Raw genomic sequence first — 17,763 nt, 5'->3', positions numbered from 1 at the left:
ACCTAATAAAAAGCCCCTCCAAACAACCCTGCTTTTTGAAGTTTATGGAAGGTAGCCTAAGACACAGCAGAGAGCACAGCCAGGACCCTTTATTTGAACAGAACTCCCCGGTGTGGACCTCCCATGCTGTGTTACAGCCCCCTCCACACTCAGATTAGGCTCAGATTTGCGGTCTGGGCAGACAAACCGCCAGAGCAGCCCTGTGACAATCATGGAGAGCTGTACCATGCCTACATGGATGGCTTAGTTACAGTCAATGTGAAGCAAAACAGAGCAGTCTCACCCTAACCCTATGGCTAGGCTGACATAACGGAACATCCGTTGGCCATAACAAACATAACGGCTGCCTCTAAAACATCTTCCTGCATATAGATTTCGGCACTACTTTCCTCCCAGTTTTTCCCCTCCTTATGTTATTCCAGTCGGTTACTCCAGAGATAAGAGCTGAGACCGAACTGCGTTTTGTGACACATGCATCTAAGAGATTTGAACTCGGTTAGATGGGAAATCTGGCTTATCTTCACTTTCGGAAAGCGAGCGTGCCGGAACCTGAGCCCTGCAGGAAGCGACGTAAAGCAACCGAGCGGATCTAACAGCTGGCCCCAGCGAAAAGGCCTCGCTCCTCCTCCCTTCCTGCAGGAGCGAGCTGGGGGGCATGGCACGAAACAGCCCCCAGCCGCACAGAATGGCCTAAAAACATACACCGAGGGAGAACTGAAAGATGAAGTGTTACTATACCCACTCAGTAAGCGTCTCTGAAAGTACTCGGGAATGCTCTACCAGCACATTCCAGCTGGAGGCTGGTAAACCAGCATACAGGCTCAGTCACTGGCTAGACAAACATCTTCGCATCTAGACAATTCAAACATTTAACACCACAGTTCTTGCACCAGGGGGTGGGGGATCTGCTGAACCCGTAAGGGGTTCTTGAGATGAAACAAAGAGGGAAATACGTTACATACCAAATTATCAGGATTACTACCTGTAGCATATCCATGTTCCTCAGAAAATTCCTACCTGAATACTAGTCCAATTTCCAGGTTTTTGCGTAAAAGATTCACAGTGTGAGATAGGATACCAACAGCTTGCTAAAGAGCTTTTTAAAAAAATCTACCTTGTAGTGAAGATTTTTTGACAGTTGGATTTGATGATCTTAGAGTTCTTTTCCAAGCTATGATTCTATGACGAGATTGCACATAAAATGTAGGTAAACACTTTCACGATGCTATATTGAGTGTAGATATTTGCAAGGATGGCTAATGGGAAGCAACCAGTAACTTTACTAGATCAAAAGAAAAGTAAAAATTCTTAACTTTGGTGATTATTTGAGTTCTGTCATGTGGGTTTTAATAGTGGACAGTAACAGGGAAGGTGTCAAAAAAGCATGCTGGCCAAGCCTCCCCTTCCCCATTTACTTCGATTCTCATTACAAATCCCAGATGTAGACTGAGCTGAGCTGGGACAAGTATTCCCTGGCTTCACAGGACTTCCACCTGCACAGAACAGGACTTTTCTAAAAATCAGTACAAAGCTGGATACACTCAGGTTTCAGTACACAGTATTACTGCCAAAAATATTTTCCGGGGAATTCTGCAAAAAGTTAACACAAGTCACACTTGTTACAAGATCAACTTTGCAAATCTGTCCTGGTCAAGGACTCAAATGACGTTTAATAGATTTGTAACTCAAAGTACTCCTCCTCCGCCCCTCACCGCCCCCAAGAAAGCCCTCTCCTTACCAATATCCTCTGACGTTATTTTGGCACGCTGTCAGTGGATTTCACAGTGACTTTGTTCCCTGGCTTACAAACTGTAAAGATGATTTAGAACATCCACTTTTAAAACTTGTCAATGCTGAAGCCAGAGCAGCGGGCATTAGCTTTAGCAGCTTTACAGTTTCAAACATAACGAGAACTCACTGCTAACAAAGCTGTAAAATGTGCTACACCCAGCTGAAAAGCACTTTTAAATGGTCTCCAGTTAAGCGGGCACAATGTTCTTAGTGTGCAGAAGGCCTTGATTAGCCTATGAGTACGAACATACTGGTTTTCATTTTAATTCACAGTTCACTGGTACAAAGTAAAAGCCAATAAAAAGCCATGTTCCAACTTCTGCTACAAAGGAGTGTGAATTTAAGCCTGGACAATCTAGCAGCTGCTTTTGAATTGAAAAAAAAACAACAACCCAAACCTTTTAGAGTTGTTGCTTATGTCAAGATAGTGACATTCCAAGTCTTTTATCTTTCACGATGTGCCTACCTGTGGGCTCCAGAACCTTGCTTACAAGCACACAGTGGCGATTTTTCATGCCGAACAGTTGCAGTGAACCGAGGAGCACCACTCAGGCACAGGCCGCTGGATAGAGGCTGAAATATTTCGGGTGGCTCGATCCAGTGCACGAAGTTGCAAGTTTTCAGTTACAAACATCCTCACTGAAGTAAATCTCTTCAGTGCTGTAGTATCTTTTTAATGCTGTGGTACAAACTACCAACTCATTTTAGGCCGTTTAACCAGAAACACCAAAGTCCTTTGCATCGCTGCAGCCAGCTCTATCAGAGCATCAAGCACAAAGAATTTTTATGCTGCCTGTTTCTGTGGCATGTAACAAGTACTCTGGATCTTTATGTATCCAGATAACATTTCAAAGACTAGAAATAATAACATGTTGCCAACAGCTGCCCCTTCTTTGTGGATCAGTCATCTCAAAGATGCAGTCTGATACAACGCCATGCTTGAATATTCTGATTTTTGAAATTGAAGATGAATTAAGAGCCAAATTCTGCAATTTGATTTATTGCACAGGACTAATTTGCATATAAAAGAACATGCCTATGAGTATCTAAGGCCAGTAGTCACTACTTAAACATCCTTACTAATTTGAAGGGGAGGTCTAAGGACTGTATTTTCTAGTGGCCCGTCAAATTTCTGTTAGTCACTTAGGCCTGATTGTGGCTGCCCATTAATATTTACCATACCTCTTTCATATTTACTTATTTATAAAGGAATATAGTTAAAAGACACTACGTCTTTAAATTTAAAAGAACGGGCTAAACGAAATTTACTGATACAGTTAATACTAAGTTTTAATGCTGGTTCTCAAAGAGACATTCCAAAAAGAAGGAAGAAAAATAGCTGTTATCCAGTTACTTCCCAATAGGAATGCCACCTCCTCTGCACCTGACAGCAGGAAAAATGCAAAGGGGTTCCAGAGGAACATTAAAGAAGGAAATGGGAACATTAATGTCTCAGCTATTTAATAGAATTTTATTGAGTGCTCGCAGAGGTACGCCTAATTGAGCAAACTGTTACACTTTACAGATGCAATAATGTTTACGCCTCTACGAAAGCACCCCTTAAAAATCTTGACAACTATCCTTAGAAGATCAGAATCCAAATAGCGCATGTGTGCCTTTAGGTGTTTATCTTCCGGTAGAACTTGTAAATTCAATCAGTTCAAAACAGTTTCAATCACAGCATTAGTATTACTGTCTACAGTCGTGTCCTCCATAGGGGATATTTGATATTAGAGAGTTCATGGAAATTAAATATACTTGTCAAGTGCCCATCAGAAAAAAAAAAAGAAAAAAGAAAAAAAAGTATATTGAAAAATCATGAAGTAAGGTTGCGGTGAAAATCGAGATAGTAAGCTGCAAAGTGATGAAAATACATCAATCGTTTTATATCCAACTAAGGAACTCCATGTCCACCAGTGTACCTGTGTGAGCACAAACGAGGTAAGATTTTTTTCCCCAGCCTCTTTACAGAGAAATGGCTCAGCCTAAAGTCAGACTGCTGGTGACATGGCTTTGTTCCTTGGACTCTGCAGCTCCATCGCTCCCAGTAAAAGCGTTTTTGATGGACACTGGCAGATATATACAGCTTAGGAACGATACACCTGCAACCCAAAGCAAAGGGTTAGCCTGTGACAGCCGTCTAGGGACGCAGCTTTTTCCCGGCAGAAGTAGAGGGAACTCGGCTGTAACAAACAGAAGAGCTCAATGTGAACCGTTTTGCGCGGTGGGTTCAAACCAATTTCGGAGCAACCTTTCCGAGACCCCAAAGACCAGATCGTTTTCTCCGGTCGGGGCATGCGGGCGCAGAGCAGCCCACCCCCCAGGCTGCATTTAACCCGCTTTTTGTTTTTTTTTTTTCCTTGGCCGCCGGGGAGTGAAGCCGAGCCGTGGGTGCTCGCCCGGCGTGTGCGGGGCTGGGCCCTGCCCTTAGGGCACCGCTGGACGAGCGCTCGGCAGCGCCTTCGTAACTCGGGGCGATGCCCCAGGGGAGCGGCCCCCCCAGCTTCGTGCCCAGCGAGCCGGGGCCGCTCCTCCCGGTAGAGAAGAAGTTTTCTTGCAGTGCGGGGATGAGCAGGAGCCCCCCAAACCCCTCAGAACCGCGGCCATTTCGGGGGGGGGGGGGGGGGCACCCCTCCGCGGGCCGCTCCCCCCGGCGGGGCGTTCCTCACGCCTCGCCGCCGGGATGCTGCCGGGTCCCGTCCCCCCCCGCCACGTCTCCCTTACCTGTGCTGGAGCCCCACCAGCCCCAGCGTGATGACATGGGGCACGTCCAGCTCCGTGGGCCAGACGCCCGAGGCGATGCAGCCGAACACGCCGCACTCCTCACGGACGCCCAGCTCCTCCAGCTCCATGGCGCGGCGCGGCCCGGCACGTGGCTCCGGCGGCTCCCGCGCGCTCCCTCACGGCCTCCCTCATTTACATGGCGGGGGGGGGGGTGGGGGGGAGACGCCGCCGGCCCCCCCCCCGCTTGCAGCCGAGCCCCGGGGCCGTCCCCGCCGCTTCGGGCGGCGATTGGCGAGCGGCTCCGCTGCCCCCCGCCCCGCCTCAGCCCGCCCGCCCCTTCCGCCGGTCCCTTCTTACCCCGGCGGCGCGTCCTCAGCCTCCCCTCTCTGCCCTAGGTGGCCGCTCCCGTTCCCGCCGCTGCAGCCATGGCCCCCGCCGCCTCAGGTAACGGCCGGCACCCCATGAGGGGGCGGCCCGCGCGCCGCGGCCGTTAGAGCCGATAACGGGAGGGGGGGGGGGACCGGGGGGGGGGTCGGTGCTGGTGCCCGCTCCGCCGCGAGAAAAAGAATGAAGAGAACTTTTTCTTTTTTTCCACGCGAAGTTTTAATTTTTGGGTTTCTTTTGGCGGGAGGGGGGTGTGAGGGCTTCGGGCCGCTCCGGGCGGGGGGTGCGCGTTGGAGGCCGCCGCCGCCCTTCGGCTTCCCCAGCTCCGCGCTCGGCCCCAAAACTTTAAAAAAAAAAAAAAAAAAAAAAAAAAAAAAAAAGGAAAAATGAGGGAAAAAAAAAAAAAATATGAGGGAAATCAGCCCGCGGCCCTGCTGGGCCTCGCAAAGCGTGCCGGCTTGGTGGGCTGAGAGGTAAAAAACTTGTTGTTTTTTTTATTTTTTCCCCTCATTTTCTCAAAAAACTTGTTTCCCCCCCTTTCTCTAGACATGAAACTGGGTAAAAAGGTCAGCGAAGGTAAGACGAAGGAGGTGTACGAGCTGCCTGACGTCCCCGGGTGCGTCCTGATGCAGTCGAAGGACCAGATCACGGCGGGCAATGCCGCCAGGAAGGACCGCATGGAAGGCAAGGCCGCCATCTCCAACGCGACGACCAGCTGCGTCTTCCAGCTGCTTCAGGAGGCCGGTGGGTATTTCCAGGGTGGGAGACCTGCCCTGTGTGTGTCGGGAGGACGGGGCCAGACTCTTTCCAGTGGTGCCCAGCAACAGGACAAGGGGCAATGGGCACAAACTGAAGCAGAGGAAGTTCCAGCTGAACACGAGGAAGAACTTCTTCCCTCTGAGGGTGACGGAGCCCTGGCCCAGGCTGCCCAGGGAGGCTGTGGAGTCTCCTTCTCTGGAGATATTCAAGACCCGCCTGGATGCGGTGCTGTGCAGCCTGCTCTGGGTGACCCTGCTTCGGCAGGGGGCTGGACTGGGTGACCCACGGAGGACCCTTCCAACTCTGTTACGAAGGTACACAACACAGATTGTTACAAACTGGTGTTGTTGCCTCCGTGCGTTGGTCTGTCCTGCCTTGAGGCTCTGCTGGGGTTTTTTTGGCTGTCTTTTCTGTGAAGTTTTCAGGTTCGTTTTCCCCTCTGGTGCCGCAGAGCTGGGTGAGCGGCTCGCTCATTTGGAGCGCGAGGCTGTCTGGAGGGAGCTGAGCACGGAGAATGCTGCCGTCGTTTCTCCTGCTCGGTGGGACGCAGACCTGATCCTCCCCTCTGCTTTTGTCCGTCCTTCCCTACCCCCAGCTCCCTTGCCTGAATACCCGACTGGGTGCATCTCGCCTTTCTCACTGCATCTGCCTGCATACGAGTCACTGCTAGCTAGTGGCATTACCAGACTATGCCTAAACTGTGTGAAATTCGTGTGTGAATGTTAAAAGATAAAGAGTATCTCTATCTTTTTTTTCCCCTTCCCCCCTCAGTTGCACATGTCAAATCAATGTAAAGTTTCTGAACTCTTTGTACTTAAACACTTCTGAGGACTGTATTGCAAATGCGTATTTTGGTGTATATCGAATCTATCAGGAACTTCATGTTTGCTTTAAAAGATTCAAGATATTCCTGATGCTAGAAGCAAGCTTTCACAGAGCACGTAACTACCTTGAGTCACTCAAGTAAGTTTTGCACCACACTTCCTAAAATGGAGCCAGTATGTTTGCTCTGAGAAAGCATTTTGAAGTGTTTTTGACTGAGGAGTTTGCAAGTTGCAAGGAGGAATTTGCGCTGGTGGGTTTCTAGCTTGAGTCTGCAAACAGTAGTATAATACGGGCACCGGCAGGCTTGGTGAAGACTGCTTGTAGCTGCGTGCTCAGAGCACGTTGAAGCATTTGCACAAAGAGTGCTTCAAGTACCAGCTAAGTTACTCGAAAAGTTGTATCCTCTATTATAAGGTGTAGTAATAGTCTTCAGGCAGTCAAACTGCAGCGAAGTCAGCGTGTTTTCTATCTGGGGAAGAGAAAGATGGCTTCTGTAGAGTTGTATCTACCTGGTTTCTGTGCAAGTAGCTCTTAAAATAGGGGCCGAGGCAAAGGTATTTTGCAAATGGATGGGTGGGGAAAGTGTGATCAAGTAATTCAGTACAATCATCAGTCACTGGCTTTCTTGGGAAGCCTATTGTGCCTCCAGTACAAAGAAGCCTCCGAGGTCTTTCTGATTATATTTGCAGTGGATTACAACTACCAGTTTCCATTTGGGAACAAATAATGAGATGTTTTGCCTAATTCTTAAATGGGCAATAGCTAAGATAACAACCAAAATATTTAATATCCTACAGATACGAACTTTAAATGTGAAGAAGCCATGCTGTAGACGTCTGGAAGATCCTTAAATGGCTTGTACTCAGTAACTTTAGGTGCTGTGGAAAAATGCACGGAGTAAACTGCAGCTGCGTTTTAAAACAACAAAAGAACTTTCAGGATTCTTCTCCAGTTTGCTTGTTTGACTGCCCTAAATTGCAGATAACGTGAATGCCTTACTGCAGAAATAGTCTGTTTGCTTTGCGCAACTCTTCTTAACCTACTCTTCCAAAGGTGATCATTTACAAAGGTCTGTTAAAGTTTCTCTCCCCTCTGTAAGAGAGCCAATGTTAGCCTTTCAAAAGCATGCATCTGCACTGATGAGAAAAGTAGTAGTAAAGCGTGTGGGGGCCTTAATGCCTGGATTTAGAAGGAACTTCATACACAGTTGATGATTTAAATCATTCTGCCCTTGAGGGTAATGCAACAAAACCTGAGGAGTTGACATGAATACTGTATTTTTTTTAGACTTTAATTCTTCCTTTATGGCTCTGGAAGTGGAATGATGTAGAGCTACTTCTTGGTTTGACTGGATGCAGCTCTTTTGTCTTCTGTTTCTGGCAGATGCCAGTTGGGCTTGGCAGTTGTCTTGCCCTGGGGGGAGAAAGGTGGGACTTTGTCCAGGAGTGATGTCAGACATTTAGAGTGGCACTGTGTGTGTTGGCTGTCCCTGTTTAATATGGGCTCAGCTTAAAATTCTGTAAGAAGGCTGACTTGCTGCAGCAGCTTTGTGTGTGTGCATGCAATTCTGTGTTGTAGTGTCTCTAGCCTGATAAAAATACTAAGATCCTGTGCTCTGAATAAGTGTTAGTTTGTAATGAAAGAGAGGACCAAGTCATTCTCATCCCCACCCTATCCTCCTTTATTAAACAAAGTAGTAAAGACTGCCGTGCTTTTGTATTTTGCTGCCTTTCCCTAACTCCTCTGAAAGCCTCTAATTGCTGTTCCATGTATGATGGATCTTCCACCATGGTTGGGTCTTGGGTTGCTGCTAACTTTTGTTTAAAACCAAACTGTTGTGAGGGATGGATTTTTAAAAAGGTCTGTGAACAGAATTATTCACAAGAACAGGATTTCTGACCAGAGCGTAAGGTTCTGAGCTACAAGAGAGCATTGTATGGTAAAATTGGCAACACCAGTGACTTGTGGAAGATAACGCGCGCTTGATCGCCTTTTGCAAGGCCGGAGTGGTCTTAAAATACCCTGAAGAGATTCAGTGTGCCCCTTAAGTCCAGAGGAGAACCAGATTCAGTTGTACTTAAAGGTGTTTGTGACTCCTGTTTCAGCTGTGGGGAGTGCCTTGTAATGGAACTAACCTGTCACCTTTATATTTAGGAATCAAAACAGCCTTTGTGAGGAAACAGAGTGACACGGCATTCATAGCAGCTCACTGTGAAATGATCCCAATCGAATGGGTGTGCAGAAGAATTGCTACTGGCTCCTTCCTCAAAAGAAACCCTGGTGTCAAAGAAGGATATAAGTTCTACCCGCCCAAAATTGAGATGTTTTACAAGGTAAGTTTCCTTTCCTGTGATGTTAATCAAACTTAGAGCTGAATTCTGTATTATCTCCTTAAAAATGTTGACAAATAAAGCAAGTTGTGCTAGTGGCTGACCAGTCCTCTTAGTATTGGTAGTTTTGCCGTCCTGATGTTTTCTTGCATTCTTGTTTTGTCTAAAGTGCATGTAATGTAATACTGGCTTACAGGGCCATCAAAGAATAACAAGCCAAATGGTAATAAAATAGAAAAAAAAAAAATTTTATAAAGTATAAGGTCTTTTTAGGCGCAAGCTTAACGCATCGTTTGAACAGGATGTGTTGATATATTTGAAGAAATGAAAATAAACCATGCTTGCATGGTGAAGGTAAGTAGCTAGCTAGACATTTGGGACTCTGAACTTCTCTGGGAACGTGTGCTGCAAGCAGCGTCTTGTGAGCGATGAGCTGGAGTGTTGTCTGTAGCCTGCCCTGTCGCTCTGGGGGCACTGCCCGAACCTGAAGTGCTTCTCAAGACGCTCAGGTGTTACAGCAAGTATTTTCAATGTTGCTGTCACTTTTTTAGCACTTATCATAAAATACTAGTTTGATGCCTGTATTTGGTTTTTGAAAAACAAACAAACAAAACCTAGTAATGTCTTTTAATGGTTATTTTCCTCTTGTAGCAGGCTCAAATTGCATGATGTGTATGTTTTGGTTCTCTTAACAGGATGATGCTAATAATGATCCCCAGTGGTCTGAGGAGCAGCTAATTGAAGCCAAGTTCTGTTTTGCTGAACTTACTATTGGCCAGACTGAAGTGGATATTATGGCTCGTTCTACTCAAGCCATTTTTGAGATCCTGGAAAAATCATGGCAGCCCCAAAACTGCACTCTGGTAGACCTGAAGGTATAAGAATCTGGTTTCTCATGATCCTGGTTCTGACAGGAAACATATCACTGTGTAGTTCCTAAAATAGGTATCTGTCTTTTTAGATTGAATTCGGTGTTAATATTCTGACGAAAGAAATTGTTCTTGCTGATGTTATTGACAACGATTCATGGAGACTGTGGCCGTCGGGAGACAGAAGCCAGCAGAAGGACAAACAGGTAGTGTTTTAGTCTTTACCTTCTAAGTCAGTTGGGAAGGAGAATGAAAAAAGTAAACGCTACAGTTAAACATCTGCTTTCGGAGTAGCTTTTTGTAGCTACTGTTATCTTGTTACAGAGTAGCTTGTAGGGTACCTAATGTCCAATCCTGTTCTCATTAAATGGTTGATTATCTGGTTTATGGTAGGAAAAAATCCCCGGCCTGTATCTCTTCAGTAGGAATGCCCAACAGCACTGGTGACTGGAGCTGTTGTAATGAGCTTCCGGGGTCAACAAGAATTTCTGACTTGGTGTGCAGATAATAAAATAGTTGGACAACAAATCGCTAGGATGAATAGAAGTTTTGTTTCCCAGGCCTGCCGCCAAGTTTCTCTGCTTAGTCAGGGTGGTATCCCTACTAGTAGAGATCTGGTGATACATACACTCTTCATTATTTATTTTGGTTAAGCTTGAATTCAATATTCGGTTGTCTCTAAGTGTTACCAACAGGCTGTGTCCACATATGAGGGCTGCAGACGTAAGTCTGAAATAAAGCTGGTCCTATATTTAAACTTGTAGCAATTACACTAGTCGATTATCTCTGAATTACCAGATAAGTAGTTGTTGAAGAACCGGTTTGGGAATGCTGCTGCCCTGAGGCTGCTGTGTCAGTCATGGGAACTAGTAACAACAGAGTTGCGTTTCCCTCTGGGAGAGAAAGTGGCTGTAAGCCAGAGGGGAAGACTTCACAGTGTGTGTGGGAGGAGGAGTGTTGCTCTTACATGAGGAAGCAGAACTGCTCTATTGTTTGCTTTACCCGGATTATGTAGGAGCATGCTTGAGTGAATTGCTCTCACGCTGCTTTTGCTCATCTCGCTAAGATGTGGTGCACGATAACGTCATCTTAGAACCTAGGCTGGCTAGCGCAGTGCTGCTGCAGGCAATCGTGGTGTTATACAGCCAGTTTTAAATAAGTTGTATCTCTTTCCTTAAATTTACTTTCAGGGAAGCTTCCAAAACCTTGATCCCTTATGGCTAAAAGCCTTTCATATTGCAAATGGGCATGACTTGTAACGTAGAAGGTTGTTTACACCTACAGGATGGTTCTGCATGAAATAGCTCTTCCTTGCTCCCATACCCACGCTCTCTTGTATCTGTACCAGTCTCTGTTCTCCTTCCTGTGGAATTGCTAGAAACAGCGTGAATATTTTGGTTGGGGTATTCTTATCAATTACAGTAGCAAAATGAGTGCTTTGTGTACCCAAAAACATGTAATCGACTTCAGTTATGGGTTTTATTTCTCTTTTCAGTCCTACCGGGACCTGAAAGAAGTGACTCCTGAAGCACTGCAGATGGTTAAGAGAAACTTCGAATGGGTCGCAGAAAGAGTGGAGGTACCTGTTTTTATGAACAACGCATCTAGACTTCGGTAACTGCATCTCTTCAGTCCCGTTCACTGTTTGTCTTTCCCCTGCCCCTCTTCACTCTTTTCCCTAGTTGCTCCTGAAAACGAAGAGCCAAGGCAGAGTCGTGGTGTTGATGGGATCCTCTTCTGACCTCAGTCACTGTGAGAAAATAAAAAAGGCATGCGCAACCTTTGGAATCCCTTGTGAGTTGAGAGTGACCTCTGCTCACAAAGGGCCCGATGAAACCCTGAGGATCAAAGCAGAGTATGAAGGTAAATGCTGAAGAACCACTGCTTGGGACTGAGACGGTAGCGTGGTCAAGAATGACTTGGCAACATCAGGATTTGCGCGGGGTTTTTCCAGTTTTTGCTAAACACGCCACCAAGCTGTTACAATGCTGTTCTACAGTTGCTAATTACAGAATGACAGGTTATAGGCTGCTCTGAGCAATTAGTGTAATGCATGGTCCTGCTGCCCGGCCATAGCTCCCACCGCTCAAAGCCCAACCTCTGCTTTTAGCCCAGTGCCAGAACTGCTTTGCCCAAGCCTGGATCGTGTTGATACGCTGACTGTAGCATCCTGCTGGTAACGCTGGCCCTTTGTTAGCAAGGAGGGCTGACAGTTTCTGTGGCTGATTCTGAATGTTCTTATGTGGTCTTTGAGGGAGATGTTTCTCCCGTCATGTTTTCCTGCCTGATTCAAGAAAATATTCTTGCTCGTTAGTTTAGATGCCATAAGAAAAAGATACTTGATTTAAATTCTTATCTTTACCAAGAAAACTTTATGTCCCTTCCAAAGTGTTTATAGCCTAGCAGAGGAGAGAGAAGAACTATTTATTTTTGCAGGAGTATACTTTCTACAGGGGAAAAACTGGCAGATGGGGCACGTTAAAAGCTCAGTGAAACTGCACACATGGTAACCATAGTTGAGAAACATCTGTTTTGAGGTGAAAGATTTAGGGAGAGGAACACTTAACAATGCCAGAGGTTTAATGGCTGTTCCCTACAAAGCTAAGCAGCACCTGTTCCTCTGACCCTGAGACTTCCCCTCGGAGCAGAGCAAGACATGCTCACCGCAGCTGAGGTACACAGTAGCTGGGATCTAAGTCAGCAAGAGTTAGAAGTTACTTCTCTACAGGGGTGTCCTGGTTTCAGCTGAGATAGAGTTAATTTTCCTTTCAGTAGCCGCTGTGTTTTGGATTTAGTACAAGAAGAATGTTGATAATACACTGATGGTTTTAGTTGTCACTATGAATTCAAGGACTTTTTCCAGTTTCTCACATTCAGCTAATGAGCAGGTGTGCGGTAGCTGGGTGGGAGCATGACCAGACAGACAGCCGGGCTGGCCAATGGAAATATTCCATACCGTGGATGTCATGTTCAGTATATAAGCGGGGGTTGGCAGGGGGGCAGGAACCCTTTTCCGTGAGTTTGGGCTTTTTTCTGTGACTTTGGCGAAATCCACGATTGTTGCTTGGGGACTGACTGCGCAATCAGTCATCCGGTGGTGAGAAAAATTGTGTTGTTTATTATTTGTTTTGCATATTCATTATTACATTTGTCTTATTAAACTGTCTTTATCTCAATGCACAAGTTTTTGTCCATCCTCCTCCCCATCCCACTGCGGGGCAGGGAGGAGTGAGCGAGCAGCTGCGTGGTCCCAGTTGCCGGCCGTTGGGTTAAACTGCGACAGGAGGGGGACGCTGGACACAGAATTGTAGTGCTGTGTACCAGAATTGGCAAAATGGCTGCAGGCAGAACTGAGACTTGGGTAAAGTCCCCACAAAAGCAACTGGGAGAGAAGCAGAAGGTGGATTGCTGATTTCTGCGTGCCTTCCTTCCCCCAGGAGACGGAATCCCGACAGTGTTTGTTGCGGTAGCTGGCAGAAGCAACGGCTTGGGGCCAGTGATGTCTGGTAACACTGCCTACCCGGTGGTCAACTGTCCTCCGCTCTCGGCTGACTGGGGCACGCAGGATGTGTGGTCCTCACTCAGACTGCCCAGCGGTAAGATGATCTGCAGCTTACGCTCTTGTACTCGCCTCGCTCTGTTTTGTTGTTGTTGTTCCAGTGTACGTACGTGTACAAACACACCCAGCAAAACACTGGAAAAGTAGCTGGATCCGTACTGAGCAAAGGCTTTGGAAATATCTTGCATACAGTCTTTGATGGCAAAAAGCCCAATAAACGGAGCAAAGATGACACAGGAATAGTCCTTAGAAAGATACGAACCTTGGCTGATCCTCGCTGAACGTTCCAGTTTGAAACTGGAATTAGTATTAATGGGGATTTAAATAATTGACTCTTGTTCAGTTACAGCCCTGCATTCTACTTCAGATCAAAGATCAAAAAATACCTTTACCACAGTCAGCGTAAGTAAGAACTTTACTCTGTTATGCAGTGCGTTGCTACCCAAGTGGTTTTAAGTTTTATGAGTGACGTGAACGGGTGCGCGGCACCTGGGGGGCCCAGAAGCCTGCTGCCTCTGTCGGGAGAGCCACCTGGTACGCGGGCGTTGGGCTGGAAATGCCTCCACGCAGTCACATCAGAGGTGGAACATGTGATGCTTAGTGGCTTTAAAATAAGATCACCTGGTTGCCGAGGCTGAAACCAACGCTGTCGTAGACTGTTCTTCAGAGGCAGGGCTGCGCGTGGCTGTAAGACACGCTGGGGTAAGCGGCGCTCTCTTCTCCGCAGGTCTCGGCTGTCCCACTACCCTGTCACCGGAAGGCGCTGCCCAGTTTGCTGCCCAGATATTCGGGTTAAACAACCACTTGGTGTGGGCCAAACTGCGAGCAAACATGCTGAACACCTGGGTCTCCCTGAAGCTGGCTGACAAAAAGCTGCGAGAGTGCACCTTGTAAGTCATGCTAACAAGTAACTACTGTTAGTTGCGCAAAGATAACGGTGTGCGTATTCATTTGCATTTGGATGAGCTCAGAAGTCCTGTATCTTCCTCACAGAAGAAAGCATTGTTAGAGCAGCAGATGACGTCTGTTGTGTCCTCATCCTTCCCTTGTGTATTTTTTTTTTTTTAATACAACAATTTAGTAAAAGATGGGGCAGTAGGATTTTGGGTGTGTCTCTCTGTTGCTCCAGAATGGTGCTGCTCCGCTCTCTAGTGCGTACCGTTAACCCCAGACTATGCCGAGAGAGTGATCTGGTGCGATCCCACTAGCCTTCAGCTAGCCTGGGGTCTCTCTGTGCCAGTAATGTTCTTCCACACTAATAACGTACATCCTGACCCTGACTGACGCAGCTGGGCCGCTGACTGCAGCCAGCGCTGACACTCTTCTGCTTGCAGTGGTGGCATGCTTTCTTTAGCAATAAAATGGCAACACTTGCTGTATTAATAGGAAAGGGGGCTGGGAAAAGGTTTTCTGAGCCTGAAATAAATACCTGCCTTATTTAAAAATGTATATACATACATGTATTATTTTTTTTTTTTTTTTCAATGTGTGTGTATACATAACCCCACTGATACCTTCTGGAATGATGTGCTAAAGCTGACATCAGTTCTGTTGATAACAAGCTGTGAATGCAGGCGGAGTGAGGTGCGAGGATGCTTGTTGCCTGTGCGCCGTAGCTCTGGCGCTGTCGGGCTGTCCCCACCCGCTGCAGCGGCCCCAGCTGTTCCGCATCTGTGTGGCCGCCCTCTCTTTCTGTGGAGATCTTGCTGAACGGAAGGGGGAAATAAATAGCAAAGCCACAAATGACTGGGGGGAAATCGAATCCAAGCATGACTGCCCTGTCTTCGCGCGCACCAGTCTTCTGAGTAGGTACGACCCTAACAAATATGCAATTACTCAATGTACGTAACACTTCTGCTTTTACAGTTATAAATAAACTTGAATTCAAAGCTGCTTCGTGGAGAGTTATTGAATAAGGACACCCAGACTAGCTGCTGGCTGCGGTGCGTACCTGCAGGGCCTTGTCAGGCGGTCCCCGTGGAGAAAGCCTCACGCGCTCAAACCTGCAGGGAGTGTGTTGGGTGCCCGTCTGCCGGAAGATGTGCTGCTACCTGGTGAAGGGGCTGGCTGCTCCAGGGAGCTGTGCTGCTTTGTTCCCAACGCACTGCAGTAGGATTGTGTGGCAGCGTGAGTGATGGGATAGATGCTGCTGCTGGCCTCAGCAGAGCTGTCGGCATCGCTCTCGTCTGAGTTGAGGGTAAGGGTTTCTCAGCTGGCCAAAGCTCACGCTAACGCAAAATAACTAGAAGTCTCTTGTTAAGGGCGACTGCTTTTCTAATGAATTTCTAAACGAAATATTGACAGGAGTGAGGGCTAGCGGTGATAAAAGAGGCTGACATTCCTTGGTGGCATACCGTCACCTAGCAGAAAAACCAAGGGGTGAACAGGGTTTGCTTGGGTGAGCAACTGCTGTAGGTGACCCTGCTTCGGCAGGGGGTTGGACTGGGTGACCCACAGAGGTCCCTTCCAACCCCGACCATTCTGTGATTGTTTCTGTAGCAACGCAACTTACACAGTGTTGGGAGTCTTGAGCCGTGTGTTTTTAAGATAAAACCAGAGGTGCCTGGATGACAGGCAGCAGGCACGTCGCACACGTTTTCAGAGCATGCTGCCCTGTTCCACACGTCCAAAAGTTCACACGTGAGAACGCTCAGTCTCTGGGTGCAGACAAAAATGAGGTGTAGAGGTGGTTTGAACAATTCAGACTTGTTTCAAGGCATGTACGAGAGGAGAAGTTTGGAGTTTCACAGACAGTTGATTTAAAAAAAACAATGAACCAACCAAACCACAAACCCTGAACTTCCTGGAGAGCCGCAGCACCTCTCAAACGGGGTTGCAGCCCCAGTTCCCACAGCCCTGCTCCATTGCAGATCTAGGTCTGTGCATTCAAACCTCAGATCCTCAGAGCTGTGGTGCAACGGTGACTGGATCGAGGGACGTAAAGCCACCGAGTAGCTGCAGGAAGGGAAGTTCAACTTAATCTCCCCTTCCCCCCCCGCCCTGCACTGCTTCCATTTGTTAAGGAAATAACTGCAGCAGGGGTTCGGCACAGCAACGCTGCAGCAGCCTCCAGAGCTTTGGGCTTCTGCCTCAGCAGTCTGGTAGCAGGTAACCGTGTAACAGTGTCCACAGCTTATCTCTGGTATGGAAATGATGAGGAACTACCAGTTCAGCCAGACTGGGAACTTTCTGAAGGACTGACTTCCTGAAGAGTATGCCCTGAGTGTAAAGAAGATCTTCGACTCAGAGAAGACAAAAGATCATAGAATCAGATCATAGAATCACAGAATCATGAAGGTTGGAAAAGACCTCGAAGATCACCAAGTCCAACCATCAACCCAACAGCCCCATGCCTGCTAAACCATGTCCTGAAGTGCCACATCCACACGGTTTTTGAACACCTCCAGGGATGGGGACCCCACCACTGTCCTGGGCAGCCTGGTCCAATGCCTGACCACTCTTTCAGTAAAGAAATTTTTCCTAATGTCCAATGTAAACCTCCCGTGACGCAGCTTGAAGCCATTGCCTCTCATCCTATCGCTGGTTACCTGGGAGAAGAGACCAACCCCCGCCTCACTACACCTTCCTGTCAGGTAGTTGTGGAGAGCGATAAGGTCCCCCCTCAGCCTCCTCTTCTCCAGACAGAACAGCCCCAGCTCCTTCAGCCGCTCCCCATCAGACTTGTTCTCCAGACCCCTCACCAGCCCCGTTGCCCTTCTCTGAACACACAAAGATCTGTTGTTCCCCATAGAAGGTAAAATTCACAGCTTCTTGCAGAAGGAATTAAGATGCATTTGTGTGGAACTTGGTCTAAGAATGAACCATAACAGCTTTTCCCTCTCTCTCCCCTCGTGATGACAAATGTCATCATCAGTAAGAGGATATCTTGATCGAAAAATAGTGCAGCAAACAAGGTGCTAAGAACAGATGCTTGAGAAATAAAGCGTCAAGTTCAAGTCTTTTCAAGGACAGAGCTTTTCACAGAAAAGAACGGGCCGCCCTGCGGGAACTTGGCGCTTCCAAGACAGCGGGATGTCATCCGGCAGTAGGCTGCAGGGGCCGACAAACAGACCCGATAAACCGGCACAGGAAAGGGGCTGGGCTGCGGTGCCCCAGCGAGCGGCCCTCAGAACGGAGTACGGTTTGATGCAAGAGGGGAATCAAAAAAAAGGAAGAAAAGGAACAAAAGAGCACGCCAAAACAACCAGCACCATGTCACAGCAGCGCCGGGGCGAAGCTAGCCCACTTTGCCAAGCACCTTGTACAGCTCTGCATGCCGAGAAAAGCATTCCTAGCCGACAGAGCAGAAACGGTCTGGACACGGAACCAGCACTCACGCAAACAGATGCTGTAATTCAGTAGTTGAAGCTGCCAAGCTCCAGAGAAATTCTATTTGGATTGGAAAGTGCCCGGATTTGTCTTAATACAGCAGAGCTCCCTGTCCCCAGTTTCCCACTACATCGTTTCCCTTTTCTCACACGCTTAAACGCCCAGAACATGGCCCGCTCGTAGTCAGTCGGCT

At 47.5% G+C, this 17,763-nt stretch overlaps 2 protein-coding genes across 5 annotated transcripts in view; one reads left to right on the top strand and one right to left on the bottom strand.

Moving 5' to 3' along the window:
• Positions 1-4,719, bottom strand: part of PPAT (phosphoribosyl pyrophosphate amidotransferase) — a 49,784-nt gene extending 45,065 nt beyond the window's left edge. The window contains exon 1 of the mRNA XM_075421930.1: positions 4,516-4,719. Coding sequence (XP_075278045.1) covers positions 4,516-4,643 — 128 coding nt within the window. The 5' untranslated portion in view covers positions 4,644-4,719. The remainder of the gene's footprint in view (positions 1-4,515) is intronic.
• A 135-nt stretch (positions 4,720-4,854) lies between these two features.
• LOC104334899 (multifunctional protein ADE2) overlaps positions 4,855-17,763 on the top strand; it is a 21,351-nt gene continuing 8,442 nt past the window's right edge. For 2 of the 4 annotated variants that reach the window (XM_075421934.1, XM_075421931.1), the window contains exons 1-9: positions 4,855-4,959; positions 5,446-5,643; positions 8,638-8,816; positions 9,509-9,688; positions 9,775-9,888; positions 11,178-11,261; positions 11,365-11,545; positions 13,120-13,278; positions 13,969-14,131. In XM_075421934.1, coding sequence (XP_075278049.1) covers positions 4,941-4,959; positions 5,446-5,643; positions 8,638-8,816; positions 9,509-9,688; positions 9,775-9,888; positions 11,178-11,261; positions 11,365-11,545; positions 13,120-13,278; positions 13,969-14,131 — 1,277 coding nt within the window. In that variant the 5' untranslated portion in view covers positions 4,855-4,940. Of the gene's footprint in view, positions 4,960-5,445; positions 5,644-8,637; positions 8,817-9,508; positions 9,689-9,774; positions 9,889-11,177; positions 11,262-11,364; positions 11,546-13,119; positions 13,279-13,968; positions 15,135-17,763 lie in introns of those variants that run through there. The other 2 variants (XM_075421933.1, XM_075421932.1) reach the window with 2 other exon arrangements.

Source organism: Opisthocomus hoazin, chromosome 5 (assembly GCF_030867145.1).
Source record: "Opisthocomus hoazin isolate bOpiHoa1 chromosome 5, bOpiHoa1.hap1, whole genome shotgun sequence".
NCBI classification, from domain to species: Eukaryota; Metazoa; Chordata; class Aves; order Opisthocomiformes; family Opisthocomidae; genus Opisthocomus; species Opisthocomus hoazin.
This window is presented reverse-complemented; position numbering and strand designations above follow the sequence as displayed.